This window comes from Taeniopygia guttata, chromosome 10 (genome assembly GCF_048771995.1).
Source record: "Taeniopygia guttata chromosome 10, bTaeGut7.mat, whole genome shotgun sequence".
Classification (NCBI taxonomy): domain Eukaryota; kingdom Metazoa; phylum Chordata; class Aves; order Passeriformes; family Estrildidae; genus Taeniopygia; species Taeniopygia guttata.
In genome coordinates this window covers 5,111,001-5,126,366 of record NC_133035.1, presented here as the reverse complement: position 1 = coordinate 5,126,366, position 15,366 = coordinate 5,111,001, and the positions used below count along the sequence as shown (strand labels likewise).

General features: G+C 41.5%; 1 protein-coding gene across 8 annotated transcripts in view; it reads right to left on the bottom strand.

Annotated features, from left to right (window-relative positions):
• RORA (RAR related orphan receptor A) overlaps window positions 1-15,366 on the bottom strand; it is a 354,582-nt gene that overhangs the window by 41,357 nt on the left and 297,859 nt on the right. Inside the window, exon 1 of one of the 8 annotated variants that reach the window (XM_072934118.1) lies at window positions 2,919-2,985. The exons of the other annotated variants lie outside the window; for them this stretch is intronic. Within the exon in view, the coding sequence (XP_072790219.1) occupies window positions 2,919-2,970 (52 nt within the window). The 5' untranslated portion in view covers window positions 2,971-2,985. Of the gene's footprint in view, window positions 1-2,918; window positions 2,986-15,366 lie in introns of those variants that run through there. 8 annotated transcript variants of the gene reach the window in all.

The following is a 15,366-nucleotide window of genomic DNA, read 5'->3' as shown; positions in this document are numbered from 1 at the left end:
TACTCAGATTCTGAAAACCATCTTCATTTCAAGACAAAGATCACGGAAGAAAAAAATGTAGCTGCCCACAAAAACGTTTCAGAAAATTACAAGCTTGTGGAAAGAAAAGGTCTCACAAAATCTCTTCCTTTGCCACAATCAGATTAGGTGCTATGACCTTCATTAAAACCCTTTCTGCCTTCTCATTTCATAGGGTTTAATTTCCTGCCTCTTGATGATTAAACCAACTGAAAGGTAGTAGATAAAGCAAGTTTGCTTGCTGTTCCAAACAGATATATTAACGCTTTACGCTTAAAAAGCTTTCAAAGTGTTTTCAGAGGCTGATTAACAAACACCATACATAAACCCACGTCTGAGGTCAGACTGTGGCAGCAGATATGTGACTGAAACTTACTCCAACAGCTCTATTCAAGGCACAGAATACCTCCACCGCATACATTAAGGAAGCTTAAAGTTAAGCTTCACATATTTAAACACTAACAAAGTCTACTTAATGGCAGTCTTCAAAATGACAGTGGCCTCCTAATCTGCTGCAGATAAAGAAGTGCCAAGATTAATGATTACATAAGTGCATCGCAGAGCCCAGAAACAATAATCAGCTCTTCTGTTGTTATTTGTGTACAAAGGCTATTAGAGTCATCTGACATTCCAAAATCCAATTTAAAGTTGTTAAACCCCTTTCACGTACTTATTTGAGGTTGGAAAACCGAGAGGTTCAAAAAGGGAAAGGAAGGGCTTGATTTCCTAATTCTTTTCCCCTTACTGATTTTGCTCTAAGCCAAATCTCTCTTTAAGAATTTGGGAAAAAAAAAAAAAAGCTTTTAAACAATGCCTGGAGTAACCAATATTGCTGTTGAAGGAATAATACCAATAAAACCTTAACATGCTTAGATAGCAAAATTTAAAATAATGTCTACAAGCAAACTAAGTAGCTATTCCACAGGAAAAGACCCTATTGAATTCAGGGTGTTGCTGACGTTGTCTGTGCAACTCTGACAATCTTCGGCAAATGAGGGTGAGCACACGAAGGTGCTCAGGCACCAAACACCCATCCTGGTCTGTTAGAGACCAAGAATTGTGGGTGACACAGAGAATTCGGTGAGAATTCTGGGTTAGCACAGAGTCTGCCAGAGACCAGCGCGCTCTGCAAAGCACAGCACGGACAGCTCTGACTGCAGCCTCCCTAATCACCACACAGCAACTGCTTTCCCACAGAACTCCTTGAAAATCCAAAACAACCTGCTTTGTTTCTGGCAGGTTAGAAACCAAATGAACGAACTGTTTACCGCACTTGTCCCTCGGCTCGGCAGAGAAGGGGCCGGGGGGAAGGGGCCGTGCCTGAGGAGAGCAGCTCGCCGCCTCTGCGGGGAGCGCCCACTGCAGCCCAACTCTGCCGGCTTCAGCCCCAGCTCTCACACAGGGTGGCAATGGCCGACAGAGCCGGACCCGAGGCTGAGGGCAGAGCCGGGCCTGGCGCCATCAGCCCGCGAACACGGCCCCGCTCCGCCCGGCAGCGCGAAGGGCCGGCGCGGGCAGCACCGCCCGGCTCCTGAGGGCAGCTCCTGAGGGCAGCGCCCGCGGCTGCCCCGGCCCTGCCCGCGGCACCAGCTGAGCAGCCCCAGCGCCTCAACAGCACCACAGAACCACTGTGGGCTACATGCACAAGTTTTTCTTCGCAGCTACAAAGTGCTTTTCTAGTGTAAAGGCAATTAAGTGATAACTGCATCTGTGCAGAGGTTATTCAAAATGCTAATACCCCCGCCCAGATAAATTGTCAACTTTGCCTGCTTATTTATCTCCAGCTCTTGGAAATTATTGCCATGAATGCTCCACTGCCTTCTCCCATTATCTTTGCAATCCCGCTTCTTCCTCACAAAAAGGCAAAAAGCAGAGCACGTAAGAGCTGCACCACTCTGACTGTGCTGAGAAATAAAGCGATACCAGCGAAGAAGTTTCAGCTCATCCCCTGCAGCACAGCCACCGCCATGTCCTGCAGCTCGCAAAGCTCCTGCAGCTTTTCATCTAACCTAGAGAGGCAGGAACATCTGCTCTGCCATCACAGGCTCGCATACTCTAGCAATAACAGCAGTTTGCATCATGAATTATCTAACACTATTTACCACTCAAGGAAAAGAAAATCTATCCTGTTTGGTGCTGTGCCATTTGGCCACCCGACTCCAGAATTTTAATGTCTGTTATCTCTGCAATGGAGATAACACAGCGTTGGTCTCGGATATCTGGCTCGAAGGTGGTTTCCTTACCTCAACACAAGACATCTTGTGTTATGCAAGTCGCTGGTCACATGCATTACATGTTTTCCAAGATAAAAAAAGCCCACAAAAAACCTAGGAAACTCACTACTGAAAACAAAGGAGCTTGATGTAACTTAAGCATCAACACCTATATGATTGCATTAGCACTTTTGTTTATGAAATTCACAAAATTGCAAACCGGCCACCAAAAAAAAAAAAAAATCCCCTAACAGGAAACACTGACACCTTTACAAAAAAGTCTGACAGTTCAATAAGGAAAACACAATCCTATGACCCACCGAACCAGGTAAAATACAAGTATGAACAGGAGAACACATAATAAAATTGTTGATTCAAATTATGCTGTGTTTTTGATAGATTAAAATGAAAAATCCAACTTGCTTCACATGGTAATAAATACTATGTTCTAAAGGCCAAATCACTCAAAAAGGTAGAAGCTGGCAATTAGTGAATGTCAATTTGTGTTGCCCCCCAAAAAAGGCGGCATGATAAAAGTTTGAAGAAAATAATATAAAGAACACCTGTATTACTGGAACTATTTAATCCAAAGAGAATCCAAACCCGTTCATGAGCTAAGCTTCATCTTTGTCAGGACAAGAAAACCACCTTGTAACCAGAGCTGAATGAAGCCACACAGTAACTTACCAAGTGATGAACACAATCTCTCAACACTTTCACGACAGTCTTTACCCATCATTTCTGCATGTCTCCTCCTATGCTTGTGTTCTGCACATATCAGAAAACAGCAACGAACACCAGGCAACTCCAAATTTTGCTGGAGTTTTAACACCGTTCTATTTCAAAAGGCTCACACAGTCAGTTGCTGTACCGTCCTTGATAAAGACCCAAAACATTTAACCAGACTCCCCCATCCCACTCTCTGAAGAGTACTTGCAGCATAACTTTGATTACCCAAAGCTCCCAGGGGACAAATGGAAGCAGAGATAAGTGGGGGAGAAGCCAGAGGTCTTCTGAGAATAATGGAAGTGAAAGGAGAGGAAACGAACTTCACAAAGAACTGTTGGCTCAGCTCAGCTCTAAGGTTTCCCTATTCCTGAATGGAGCATTCATGAAATAAAATAAGCTTCTTTAAGCATTCCAAATTATTGCAAAAAACATTTGACAAAGTGAGGAATTATTGTTCACTTTGGTGCTTGGTGCTCCAGAGAGAGACAGATGTTCTTACCATAGCAATTTCTTAACCAGGGGTACAGCTGTAGCAGCAACACTCCTAGTAGTGCCTCAGAGCTTAACAGGCAGCCAAAGTCTTTCCAAATCCATGATTTCCTAAGTATTATTTGGAAGACATTGATAGAAGAATTTCCAAACTGAGTAAAAAATACAGATTTATCACAAGCCTAAACATGGGGGGAGAAAATCTGTTTCGGGAGTTATGAGTGCTTCACACAGAAAGTACAAGTTTTTATTTATATTACTGCAACACAAGTTAATGCCAATTAAGTAGGAGAGTCACTTTGGATTTAGCACAGAACCTGGCCCAGGGCACTGGCACACAGAATAGAAATAAATACTAATCATGCTTGCTCACACTGAGAGGATTAGATAACTACAGACGTAGGAAATTAAAACCACAACAAGATGACCCCACGCTCATGATTTCCCTGTTGTAGCAGATCAGTCAATATGAATAATCGACAATGTAAATTGAAATCCTCAGATAAAAATAATGGTTTTACTGCTTTATTTCTCTTCACTTGCACACAAATGGAGTTGACTATCTCTGACAATGCCATGGTTTAATATTCTAAACACACTATCTCCTTTAACAATGCCTGGAATGGAAACAAGCTGCTGAGCCAGATCCTCAAGGGTGAAAATCAACATTGCTACACTGACTTCAGTGAAGCACATTGATCTCCACCAGCTAAAGCTGTGGGCCCAAGTGGGCAATTAGGTTTCTATTATATGCTAATTTAAATAATGTACCACAGAACATTTGCTGTACAATAAGGCAAGTCTACATTCTTCTGTGGAGAAGGGCAAGCATTTGCTGTGGCATGATGAGAGTTACAGATTCTGGTTTCAAAGAGCAGGATGAAGTTTCAGTATAAACTACTCCTCATGACAACATTTTTAAACCTGCAATTACTCATACTACACTCCTTTAGGAAGCCTATAATTATTTGTTAAGTTCTTACCAGTGTCTAGTCTAGATCGTAATTGCTAACACTGCCTCCTTCAAAGGAACTAGTGATTATGTTAAAATCTGGTTCTTGTTAGGTTCCTGCTACGCAAAGTGGCTGTGCTCTAAATGTTACGATCTGTGTTCAGTTGAGGAGAAAAATCGAACAGATTTATGCCCCAATCTTGAACCTTTGAACAAGGCCTGAACAAAAAAAACCCAAATAAAATCCCACACACATTTCTCTAGAGGCTTCTGAGGTGGCTGGGTTGGAACAGGGGCCGTGGATGACACACCAGAGGACAGCAGCAGTTTATGGCAGAGGACCATCTGCAACACCCTCTTACTCTCTTCAGCCAGGACTTGCACTCCAACCACAAAACAAAAAAACAGCAAAGTTGGGGAATAGGGCTCAGCAACAAACATGTCAAGAAAGATTTTCAGGGGTCATGGGGCAGCTCAAGTGAAAAGGTTAAAGATACATTAATAGATATTAACAGCAGTCATTACAAGATGTTTTCTCTTCTGCAGCCATTTTTTAAACACAAAAAATTCTTTCAGTCTCCTTTTAGATGTCATTGGCACCCTTCTTCCTGCCTTAGTCATCAACAACCAAGTTATTAGCATGCCAAGGGCCCTGCATAATTTTTTGTGGACTTCTGATGCAGTCAGGAGGAGGGCATCATTCCACAGTTACTCGTTCTCCTACTCTGCAGTCCTTCAAATGAAGCAACAGCATTTGGAATTTGTTTTCAAAGCTGGATGTACACCTCAGCACAGCAGTTGGGAAGCCCTCTGAACACCTCTTTTGAGAGAGGGATCATCAAAATAGGAGGATTCTCCCCATGTGTCTGACTCATGTGAAAAGTCATGGCAGACAGGCTCCACCTGAAGACTAAAATCACACCCACAATTCCAATTGGTCTTTTCCATGGACCCACTCAGGGCAGGAAGGCAAAGGAATGTGGGCTCACGTAGGTCAGTGTGGTGCAGGGTGAGATGAGGCATCCAGGCCCACACTTACAACACTTTATTCCCTTTACAAATGTACTTATCCTGGCAACTGTGCTTCTTCCCTGGTTGCATTTGCAACCAGAAATAGTTTAACTTCAAGCAGGAAAAGGTTATACAGAATCAAGCATTTTTAATGATAGTAGACACACACAAAAAACTTGCCATGCAGGGAAGATGTAAAATGTCCCCAGAGTAAAGAATGATCCAAAAACCTCCTCTGTGTTCCGGACACAGTTTGCCACTGTGCTTTGGGTGGGCTCTGCAAACATAGGGAAAACTCAAGGCATGTGATGTGTACTCCAGAGAAAGAAGGAGCTAGAATTTATTTTGGTTAAGGTTTTCATGAACTTGACCCCACTAAGTCCACAAGCATTTTAGCCAGCAGAAACCTCGCAGTCACTGAGCAGAGAGGGCCTCACCTCCCCTCCCTCCGCCCCCTTCAGTGGTGCCTCTGCAGCTGCGCTGCCAGAGCCAAATGAGCAACACTCAGGTTGAAACTGTTCTTGGGGGATTAACTTTAACCTGAATTAGTTTCCTGACTTAATTCCCCACGTGACAGCAGAGATGCTGCTTGTGCTCACACAAGGGAGGGGTGCATTTGTTTGGCAATGCCAGCTTATGGGAAGCTAAAACACACAGAGGCCTAAACCCTTGGCCTGCTAAATTGGTCCGAGGAGATCTGGGGTAGCAGGCAGAAGGACAAGGAACACAGGGTTGGTTTTCCAAGAAACAGAATAGTCTATGAATAAGTCATTGGTTTCTATGGCCAGTATTGCTGTGAATCTTTAAGCAAGTCACTTATTTGATGTGTCAATTCCTCCCTCAGCTGTGAAACGAGGACAAAGCTTTCTTACATCACCCAAGTGTCGTAAGTTGAAAATTAATGACTGAGGTACTTGGACACTCTGGTGCTGAAGGCCAAGTCAGTCCCTAGCTACAAGAGCTGAGTGATTAGTGACAGGGAGGGGCTAAGGAATCAACATATTATTTTTGGTGGACTATTTCCTTAGAGGATAAATGAGAGTAACTGCTACTTACTTGATTGCAAGGAATTGAAAGAGCTCTCTGTAGCTCCCTCGTGGGTGGACACCTAAACAATTAAATAGCCATGACCTAATTTTAGTCAGAAACCTTATGTCACAAAGAATTTACAGGAAGGCGTCTTCCGTATGTGCAAAAATAATTGCACTGTGCCAATGTGTTAATATAGCTGTACAACAACCGTATCCCATTCTCCTTCCTCGTATTCCCAATTCCAAAATTTCTGACAAGAAGATGATACAAAACATCATAGGATTAGGACAGAAAGAAATTCTGTGAACGCATTGCTTCCAGCATCAGCATGATGGAATCAGTTCAAGAAAAATTTACATAAACAGAAACATGAGGGTGGTAGATAACATTATGATCAAATTCACCTTTTGTGTGATAGAGATGATGGAATTTCACTCAGCAGGTTTTGTATAGACCAGCTATACTAGAAGGCACTTATTTTTTAAGTGCCATAATTATGCACACAGAGCCATCAAGTGATAGAAGACACATCCTGATTCTAAAAGAAGTTGCTCCAACAGCTTGTTTTCCTCACAGTTACAACCTGTCCTTTCCTTCTAGTCTGAATTTTCCTGAATTCCTTCAGAAGCAAATGGGAAACATTTCTTCCTCTCAGGCTAGCTCAGGATTGCTACTACAGGATTGCAAAGATGTGACTCCAAGATCCTGTGCTTTAACAAGGATTGTGTGCGTGAGCCACAGAACTATCCCAGAGTTGGGCACACACTGAACTCCTGTAAAATGTGCAAGACTTGCTGAAAACACCATGAGGTAAACAACTGAACAGTTTCATAAAGCTGGGCACATCCTTTCTGTAATTCAGTTCATACCTGGAGAACATTAGGATTAGAGGCTTCCTATCTGTGAAGATCTATTAAATACCATATTGTGCTTGGATACCTGAATAGGAATAGAAGCTACATAAATACTTCAAGTGGTAAACAGTGTTTCAAGTTTTACTGAGCTTATTATGTCTCAAGAGCTCATTATGTCCTTGCTAGATTAGAAGCACATATTCAAAAACAAACATCAACCTAAGGAAAAAAATAATTCCCAAAGATAGCTTTAAATTTAAATACCAGCCTCAGGATTTTTGCTCCTGCTGTAAGATTTTGCAATATTAAGTAGATATTCTAAAAATTCCTGGAAAGGTTAACACTCAAATTCTGTTTCCTTAGTCCTTTGGGTGAGGGCATTGAGCCATAAATAATTATTATGAAGCTGTACCAGTGAGTCAAAAAAAAGCACCAATAGAAAGTGAAAATCCAGCACTACCATAACACAAGGCAGACTACAACGTCTGCAGCCAGCCTGGTACCTTGCATTCAAACCAAGGGGAATTTTGTTGCACACATACAGGGTGGGACTGAGTGCACCCTCAGCAAGTTTGCCAATGCCACTGAGCTGTGCAGAGCAGTCCAGCCTGGAGCCTCTGCTGTTAAAGGACCTGGATCTGCTGGATGGAGCAAGGCCAGGAGGCCACGGAGATGATACCAGGGCTGAGCAGCTCTGCTGTGGAGACAGACTGGGACAGCTGGGGCTCCTCAGCCTGGACAAGAGAAGGCTCCAGGGAGACCTTAGAGCTCCTTCCAGTGCCTAAAGGGGTGACTGGAGAACTGGAGAGGGACTTTGGACAGGGCATGAGGAGATAGCACACGGGGGAATGGCTTCAAACTGAAAGAGGAAGGTTAGATCTGGTATTTGGAAGAAACTGTTCCCTGTGAGGCCCTGGCACAGGGTTCCCAGAGCAGCTGTGGCTGCCTCATCCCTGGAAGTGTCCCAGGCCAGGCTGGACGGGGCTCTGAGCAGCTGGGATAGTGGAAGGGGTCCCTGCCCATGCAGGGCGTTGGGGTGAGCTGCTTTTCAAGGTGCCTTCCAGCCCAGGCCATTCTACAGCTGCGTGGATTCAACAGCATTACTGGCCTCCCAAAGCAGATCCTACTGCTTTGTATGGGCAGAGAGTTAAGCATCCTGTAAATTGTACCCAAGACTCAAATCCTCAGTGCTGCATCTGCTTTTCCGCAACTATTTATTTTCTAAATTTGTGTGGTTAGGCCATGAAATATGAATCTCTTGATTCCTGGCTATGACACAGGCTTCTTGTGTGGCCCAAGCCACGTCCCTTAAGCTATGCTTCAGTCCCCTACTTGTGAAACAGGTAAAACACATCCTTCAGTGATGTTTTATGCATAAATTAACTCATGGAAGCCGGTTTTTCAAAGAGTTCACTAATTAACATTATAGACAACCCTACAGATAAAAAGATTGTCAGAGAGTTCTGTCTGGCAGCCCTGGCCCAGGGAAAAAAAACACATTCCAAGAGTGATGATACAATCGGCATACAATTCCAGAAACAAAGTTCACTGAATTCCACAAAGTGGGTTTTTTTAAGACTGTGTACTTCCTAGTAACACAGCATAAGGATTTCATACAATGTAGGACATCTCCTACATTTAGTTGTATGTGGAACGAAATGCCACCATCACTTTTCAGCATAATTTTTATGTGCCATCTTGACGAACTTTCACTGGAGAAATTCTAAAACATTTAGAAGACGTTTACATTTGGAACAAAGACTTCAATGGTGGAAACTCTATTTCTCACAGATTTACATTTACAAGTTGCTGGAGAATGCAAATACAGTTGTACAAATGCCATGTTGATTACCCTACATTTCCAGATATAAGCTCAACAGGGCAGATAATGTATTTTTCTGTTTATACCGTGTCAAGTGCCTTGCCTGTGCTTAGAACAAGCCCACAAATAACTTTATTTTCTAGTATTCATAAACCAGTACAATATCTAAGCACAAAACAAACTAAATAAAATACAGTTTTCATCCTAAAATGACCAGAAACAGACTAGAAAGAGGACCAAGCGTTACTAATCCTTGTTCTGCCTACACTGACTAAAGAGAGTAAAGTGAGGACAAAACCACAAATTGTTAGCTGTTTCCTTCCTTTCTGTCAAATGGTACAGGATATAACTTGACAGATTTACAGCCTTCACTATCATGCAATTTACTCAACCTAGAAGTCGAAGACCTTTTAAAATCAGGTCATTTAAAAAAAACACCTTAATTCAAACAGTCAATATTGAAAGACAAACAAGAGAAAGTTTTTCTAAGTCTGCAATTACAGTTTCCAGGAGCTAAAGTAGGAGCTGAAATATACTTTCGAACAACAGCTGAACTTCTGTCATGAGTTATCACCTAGCCCACACAGCAAATACTTCTAGTTTTCTTTCAAACATACGAGCTTACCGATTACAGGAACTAAATAACAATTACTGCCTTGATTTTAAGACCATAATCCAGGACTGGAAAATGGATTTGTCACCGTTGCTGTGTGCCAGTGAATTCACTTGCTTCGTTTCCACCTGACCATCTCTCTGTAAGGCAAATACCTGAGCAGTTGATGACAATCATCAGAACACAGATACCAAACTAATGTTTTTAGTTTCTCAGTCAAAACTCAGGTGAATTTCATCTTTGTCTGGTGTTTGCATATAAATGATGTAATAAATCCATCAAAAGCTCTGTTGCAACATGAATGACATTCAAAATCAGCATGCACAAATATTGTCATTAAGTTTATTTAAAAATAAATTGCCTATGATTTCATGACCAACTGACCAATCAACACCACCACTTTTCTAAAACACAGACTCGACTCCACATTGTGCAGTGTTACATAATGGGGGAGGGCCTGTCTGTTCCTTCACACTTCTGGCCCAGAATGGACAACTCGGAGCTGAAACTCGACCAGGGCTTCCCTTTTGGCTTCCCACAGTCCTGCAGCTGGAAGGTGGCCAGCTCCAGGGGAGTTCCAGCCTGCCTGTACCTCAGTCCCATCAAGGGCAGTTTGTCATCTTTACACAAAGAACAGAATGGCTACCAGAAGAAATACAGCCATTACAATACCTATCAACTTTTTGGAATCACTTTTTTATATCATGGAAGGGAGAATTGCTCCTTGCCCTGACAAACTAGACTTGCCACTGCTAAATTAAAATATCCATTTTGGAAATATTCACTGGTAGGGCACCCAAGTAGAATTTAGAAGCTCTGAATTGCCCCCAGTGAGGCAACAATATGAAGTTTTTAATCCATTCAGCTATTTTTCACTAGTCTCGCTGAGCTTAACGATAGGATTTTTTTGACCAACGTATTTCTACATTGCAAGTGGAGGCAGCAGGAAAGAGCCAGGCAGAAATATCCATGACCCAAAGTACCAGGGCAGACATACCTCTTATGTGTGTGGCTGCCTGAGTGAGAGGGGTTAAAAAACATGCACTATCAATTGGGCTGCAATTTTCATCTCTGCCCCTAAAATTGAAAGTCTTCCCCAAACTGAAGAGAGCAGTTTGAGCCCACACAAACACAGAATTACTGTGCATCCCCTGTCTATGCCAGAGATCTTCCCAAATTAGGTGTTGCTCAGGAAGAGCAGTGGGAAGGCACAGGCCTTGCCACTCCTAGGCACTGCCTGTCTTAGATCCATTCCCACGGTTTTTCACCTTGCCAGAGAGGGGAAAAAAGCCAAGCCAGGCCAGCAGTGGCTCTCTGAGAAAGCTGGGAAAAATCAGCTGTGGCTCCCACCCTGTGGTGCTGGGAGAAGGACCCTCCCCTCACCCCAACACCCCAACTGTGTGCCCTGCAGTCAGGGGAGCCAGCCTGGGCTGGCAGCAGCTCTCCAGAGGTGGGAACCACCAAGGAATAGGCAGTGACTCACTCAGCGTGATTTACTGCCAGGCACTGCTCCCAAATGTGTTAATAAAGTTGCAGCCAAATAAATGCACATCCCTTAGGTCTTGTCTTTGTTCCAGCACGGCCAAGACAATTGAGTATTATTTTCAAGTAAAACAAGAATGAGATTCTAGACAATATTTCTACCACAATTAATATTTATGTTTCAGTGTTCTACTTCACAGCACTGCCAACTCTTGAGTATTGAATAAAAAATAGCACAAAACAAGAAAGAATACACAGAGACACAGAAAGCTGTAAGATTTTTGACTAATTTTTTTTAGTGGTTCTATTTGGGTTTTAGTTTATTTGGGGTACTTTAAGGTCTCAAAGAGAACAGAAAGAAGCATTCCATAATCACCACGTTCAACTGAAGCAAGATGCCAGTATAAAACCAGTTAACTCAAACAATCCATAGCAAAGCTCTACGTGAAGGTCTTCTAGAAGGAGAGAAAGGAAGGAAGCGCAGAGGACTGATGAGCTTGCAGAATGGGCTTTCCCTGCTATTACCCACAGGTAGTTTCTGAATTGAGTCTGGAGAGTCCCTTGTTTGAAAAACCAGATAAGCTGCACGTTAGATGCATAAAATCACTATATAAATAGATACAAGCTGTATCAATTATTAAAACCACCAGGAATATTTTCAGATAATAGCTGAGAATCATCTATATCCATCTGTTTCCAAAAGCCAGAGCTGGACAAAAGCAGAGGAGTGGGGCAGAACATGGAAACACTATGAAGTGTGCAATTTAAAAAGAAAAGCATTTTCCAATATGAATTTTGTTTCTTATGGACAAGTGGAAAATACATGTTATCAAAAGTCAGTAGTTTGTCAAGAAACTGCAATGAATGAATGAAAAATAGTTTGATCTACTGGACTTTCTTAGATGTAGTGATTTTATTTTTTAATGACAGGGGTGCATGACTTTTGAGACCACTGTTCTAAGCTACCTGATACACCATAAATAAAATCTCCTGGTTATCAATGTTAGCAAACATGCCAGCACTGGGAAGTTAGCAGCAAGGACAAGCCTGGGAGAAGCTTGTCCACTACTGTTGCTTGGAACAGTGCTGAGGAACCACAGTTTTGGATGAAGACCTCATGCATAAAATATTATATGTAAAAAATGCAGACAAAAAGAGGGTCCCCATTCCAACAATCTTCAGTGGAAGATACAAAACTGTATCACCTTTTGGATTTTCCTTCCTTCCTACTATTTAGTTCCAGAACTGTTGACCAGCTCACTCCACAGTAATTCTGGTTCTGCGTACCTCGTATGTGATTTAAGCAACGTCCGCTCTGTTTTGTAAAAGGATTTAAGAGAAAGTCCAGACAGCTTTCTTGCTTCATGCTAGTTCATTTTAATAACCTCATATTTACTGGGATTCTACAGGCATGGCAGAGCTTTCATGGAGACTTTCCTAAAATCAAGTTTGTGGTTGATTTCTGGTTAATCACTCTGGTAACCAGAACAGTTTGCATATGTTTAGGGAGCTCATGATGAACAATTAAATGCTTCAGATACTGCAGCAGCTCAGCAGGGTAATTCCACACCTCTTTCCTCCAACACAGCAAGTCTGAAAGCATCAGTTTCTTGTCAAGTAGAACAACAAACAAGAACGATTTAGGTTTCCTGAGGGTGACAGTGATCATCTAGGGGTGCCCCTGGCACAGAGTGCCACAAGGTGCTGATGAAGTCAGAAGCGTTTTGGGGGTGGTGGGCAGGAAGCAGAGCTTTAAGAGACCAGACTCTCTGAATTTTGGTAGATGGAAAGACAATTAGAAGTCCAGATGGAGAGAGAGTTTCTTGCAGTTGTCATGACCCTCTGGTGTTCTTGGAACTATTCCAGCAGGCTACTAAAGCATCCAAGGTCTCTTGAAGAACCAAGAGTGCAGTGTTAGAAGGTACAGCAGAGATGTCCAACAGGGCTCTGTCTTTCACTCTTGCACCCCAATTGGAACCAGCTGGTTACAAGGGTCTAAAATGCACAGTCCTGTTGTTACCCCTCAGTACACTGATAAAGAGATTAAATAAGGCACTGGCAGCTTGCTTTCAAAAGAGAGTGAAAGAAGAACACAAGAAAGTGAATTAGAGATGAAGAACGTTAACATGAAGGAGAAGAAATGAAAGTAATGAAATGAAAGAAAAACTAGACAGCAAAGGAAAGAGGATCAGGCAACTGCACAGCACTTCAGCAAGATGACGGTTCTGCAAGCAGTCTATGTGATCCCAGGGCAATGTGAATTCCAACCAGGAAAATTCTTGTATTCACCTAAAGGGGATAGCCAAAATGGAAGGATAAAGATGGAAATGGCATAAGTACCATGCTCCAGCCTAAAAATATAGATACACTATTTCCTAATCTGCCTTTGGGAAACTGCAATGAGCAATGCTCAGATCTATTATGTCCTCTAACTCTTGGAACCACAAAATCTTATTAATAAAGCATAATAAACAGGCTCACAGAAATTGCATGAAAATTTTGGTTTGGTTTTTGTTTTGGTTGCATCTTAATTTCACTTTTGCTGACTGTTTAGCACTCTATTTTAAGTTTCACACTATATATATACACACACACACACTCTATAAGAAGTTTAAGCTGTAAGTTTTCCTTCTTACCTTTAGTTGACTGCAACAAATCACTTTTTACATCAGAAGAAATTTACCTTGAAAATTTACCAATCTGACACCACATAATGAACTTATGATGAAGAAACAAAGTTTTTTATTGCAAAGACCTTGACATGACAAAAGCAGTAAGCGTTAACTGTATTAGTGGCTGTTCAAATGAAATGTCTTTGCAGTATACCAACACATTATCTAGCTTCAGTTCACTTCTTTGATTAAAACACCAACCAACCCAACAAACCACTCGCTCTTCCCAGGTTAAGAGGCCCAAAGCTTCTTCATGAAACAATTCTGTTGCCACTTTATTATAGAGGGTTAGTTGATGCCTTCCCCCTCCTTTTTTTTTTTTCAGTGAGCTAAATATAATTAATGACTTCAAATGGAATTAGCTCAACAGCATTCGGCTGAAAGCATTTATTTATATGAATCCAGTTATAAACCATAACTCAAAGGCATATTGTGAAGAAATTTACTACACTGAAAATTCAAATAGCAGTCTTCTATATAAAAGTGGTATTAAAGCTTACACATTAGTACAGTCACCACAAATTCTGATTTTAACAGGCTTGGATAAACATATAAATTTTGGCTCAATGAGTCTGCTTCGGCTGTCAATACTCTGAAACAGAAACAAGCTTTAACAAAACTTTAATTCAAAAGCCCATTACTGTACCAACTGAAATAGAAAGCCCTGACTATCAAAGAGGAGTTCTTCCCCACTTTCATGGTATTACTTCTGTAAGACATCAATTGATCTACAGCCCTGGAAAGAAAACAGCTTGCTTCCCTCTCCTGGATAAAAGTCAGCACAGTTTTTTCATCCATCACAATGTAACAGCATCAAAATACACCTTCTGCATCTGTTTAAAACAAGGAAATAAACACCCTGCAAGTCACAGTGCTGTTCCATGACATCTCAATTTACTTTTTCTGGCAGATTCACTACAGAAAAAAATGTTTTCATTTAAAAACCTAAATGAATATTTCTTTAAAGCAGTCAATAAGAGACAAATAGGGACAAAGAGAAGGAAGAATTTTTACACATCTGCATATTGCTAATGTTATTCGGAGGTGCTCTTCCCCTTCATAAAGAAAACATGAAGAGATTCCTGCATCCAATGTCCTGAGATTTAATAAACTGCCAGACTAACTGTTGGTTACTTAATGACTAATAACATCCACAACATTTAGCAGCAGCTGATAAATTGTGTAACCAACTTAATTTACCCTCTCTTGACATTAAAACCACTTACTGTTAATAAATAATGTAATAAAACATTTGGGTGGGTTCTTTAATTCAATGAACAATGTATTTAGAACTACTGTGATGGCATTAGTGGGCAGGTAAACAAATACGTGCTTATTTTCATTTCCCTAGCAGTGCTGATATGGTCCCTTTTAGAATATAGTCCTTTGTTTTCCTGAGTTCTGTTACTATGTGCTCTTTCCCCTGAAAAACACTATAGTATTTAAACTCTGCTTTTTTTTTTGTATGGGAATGATTTT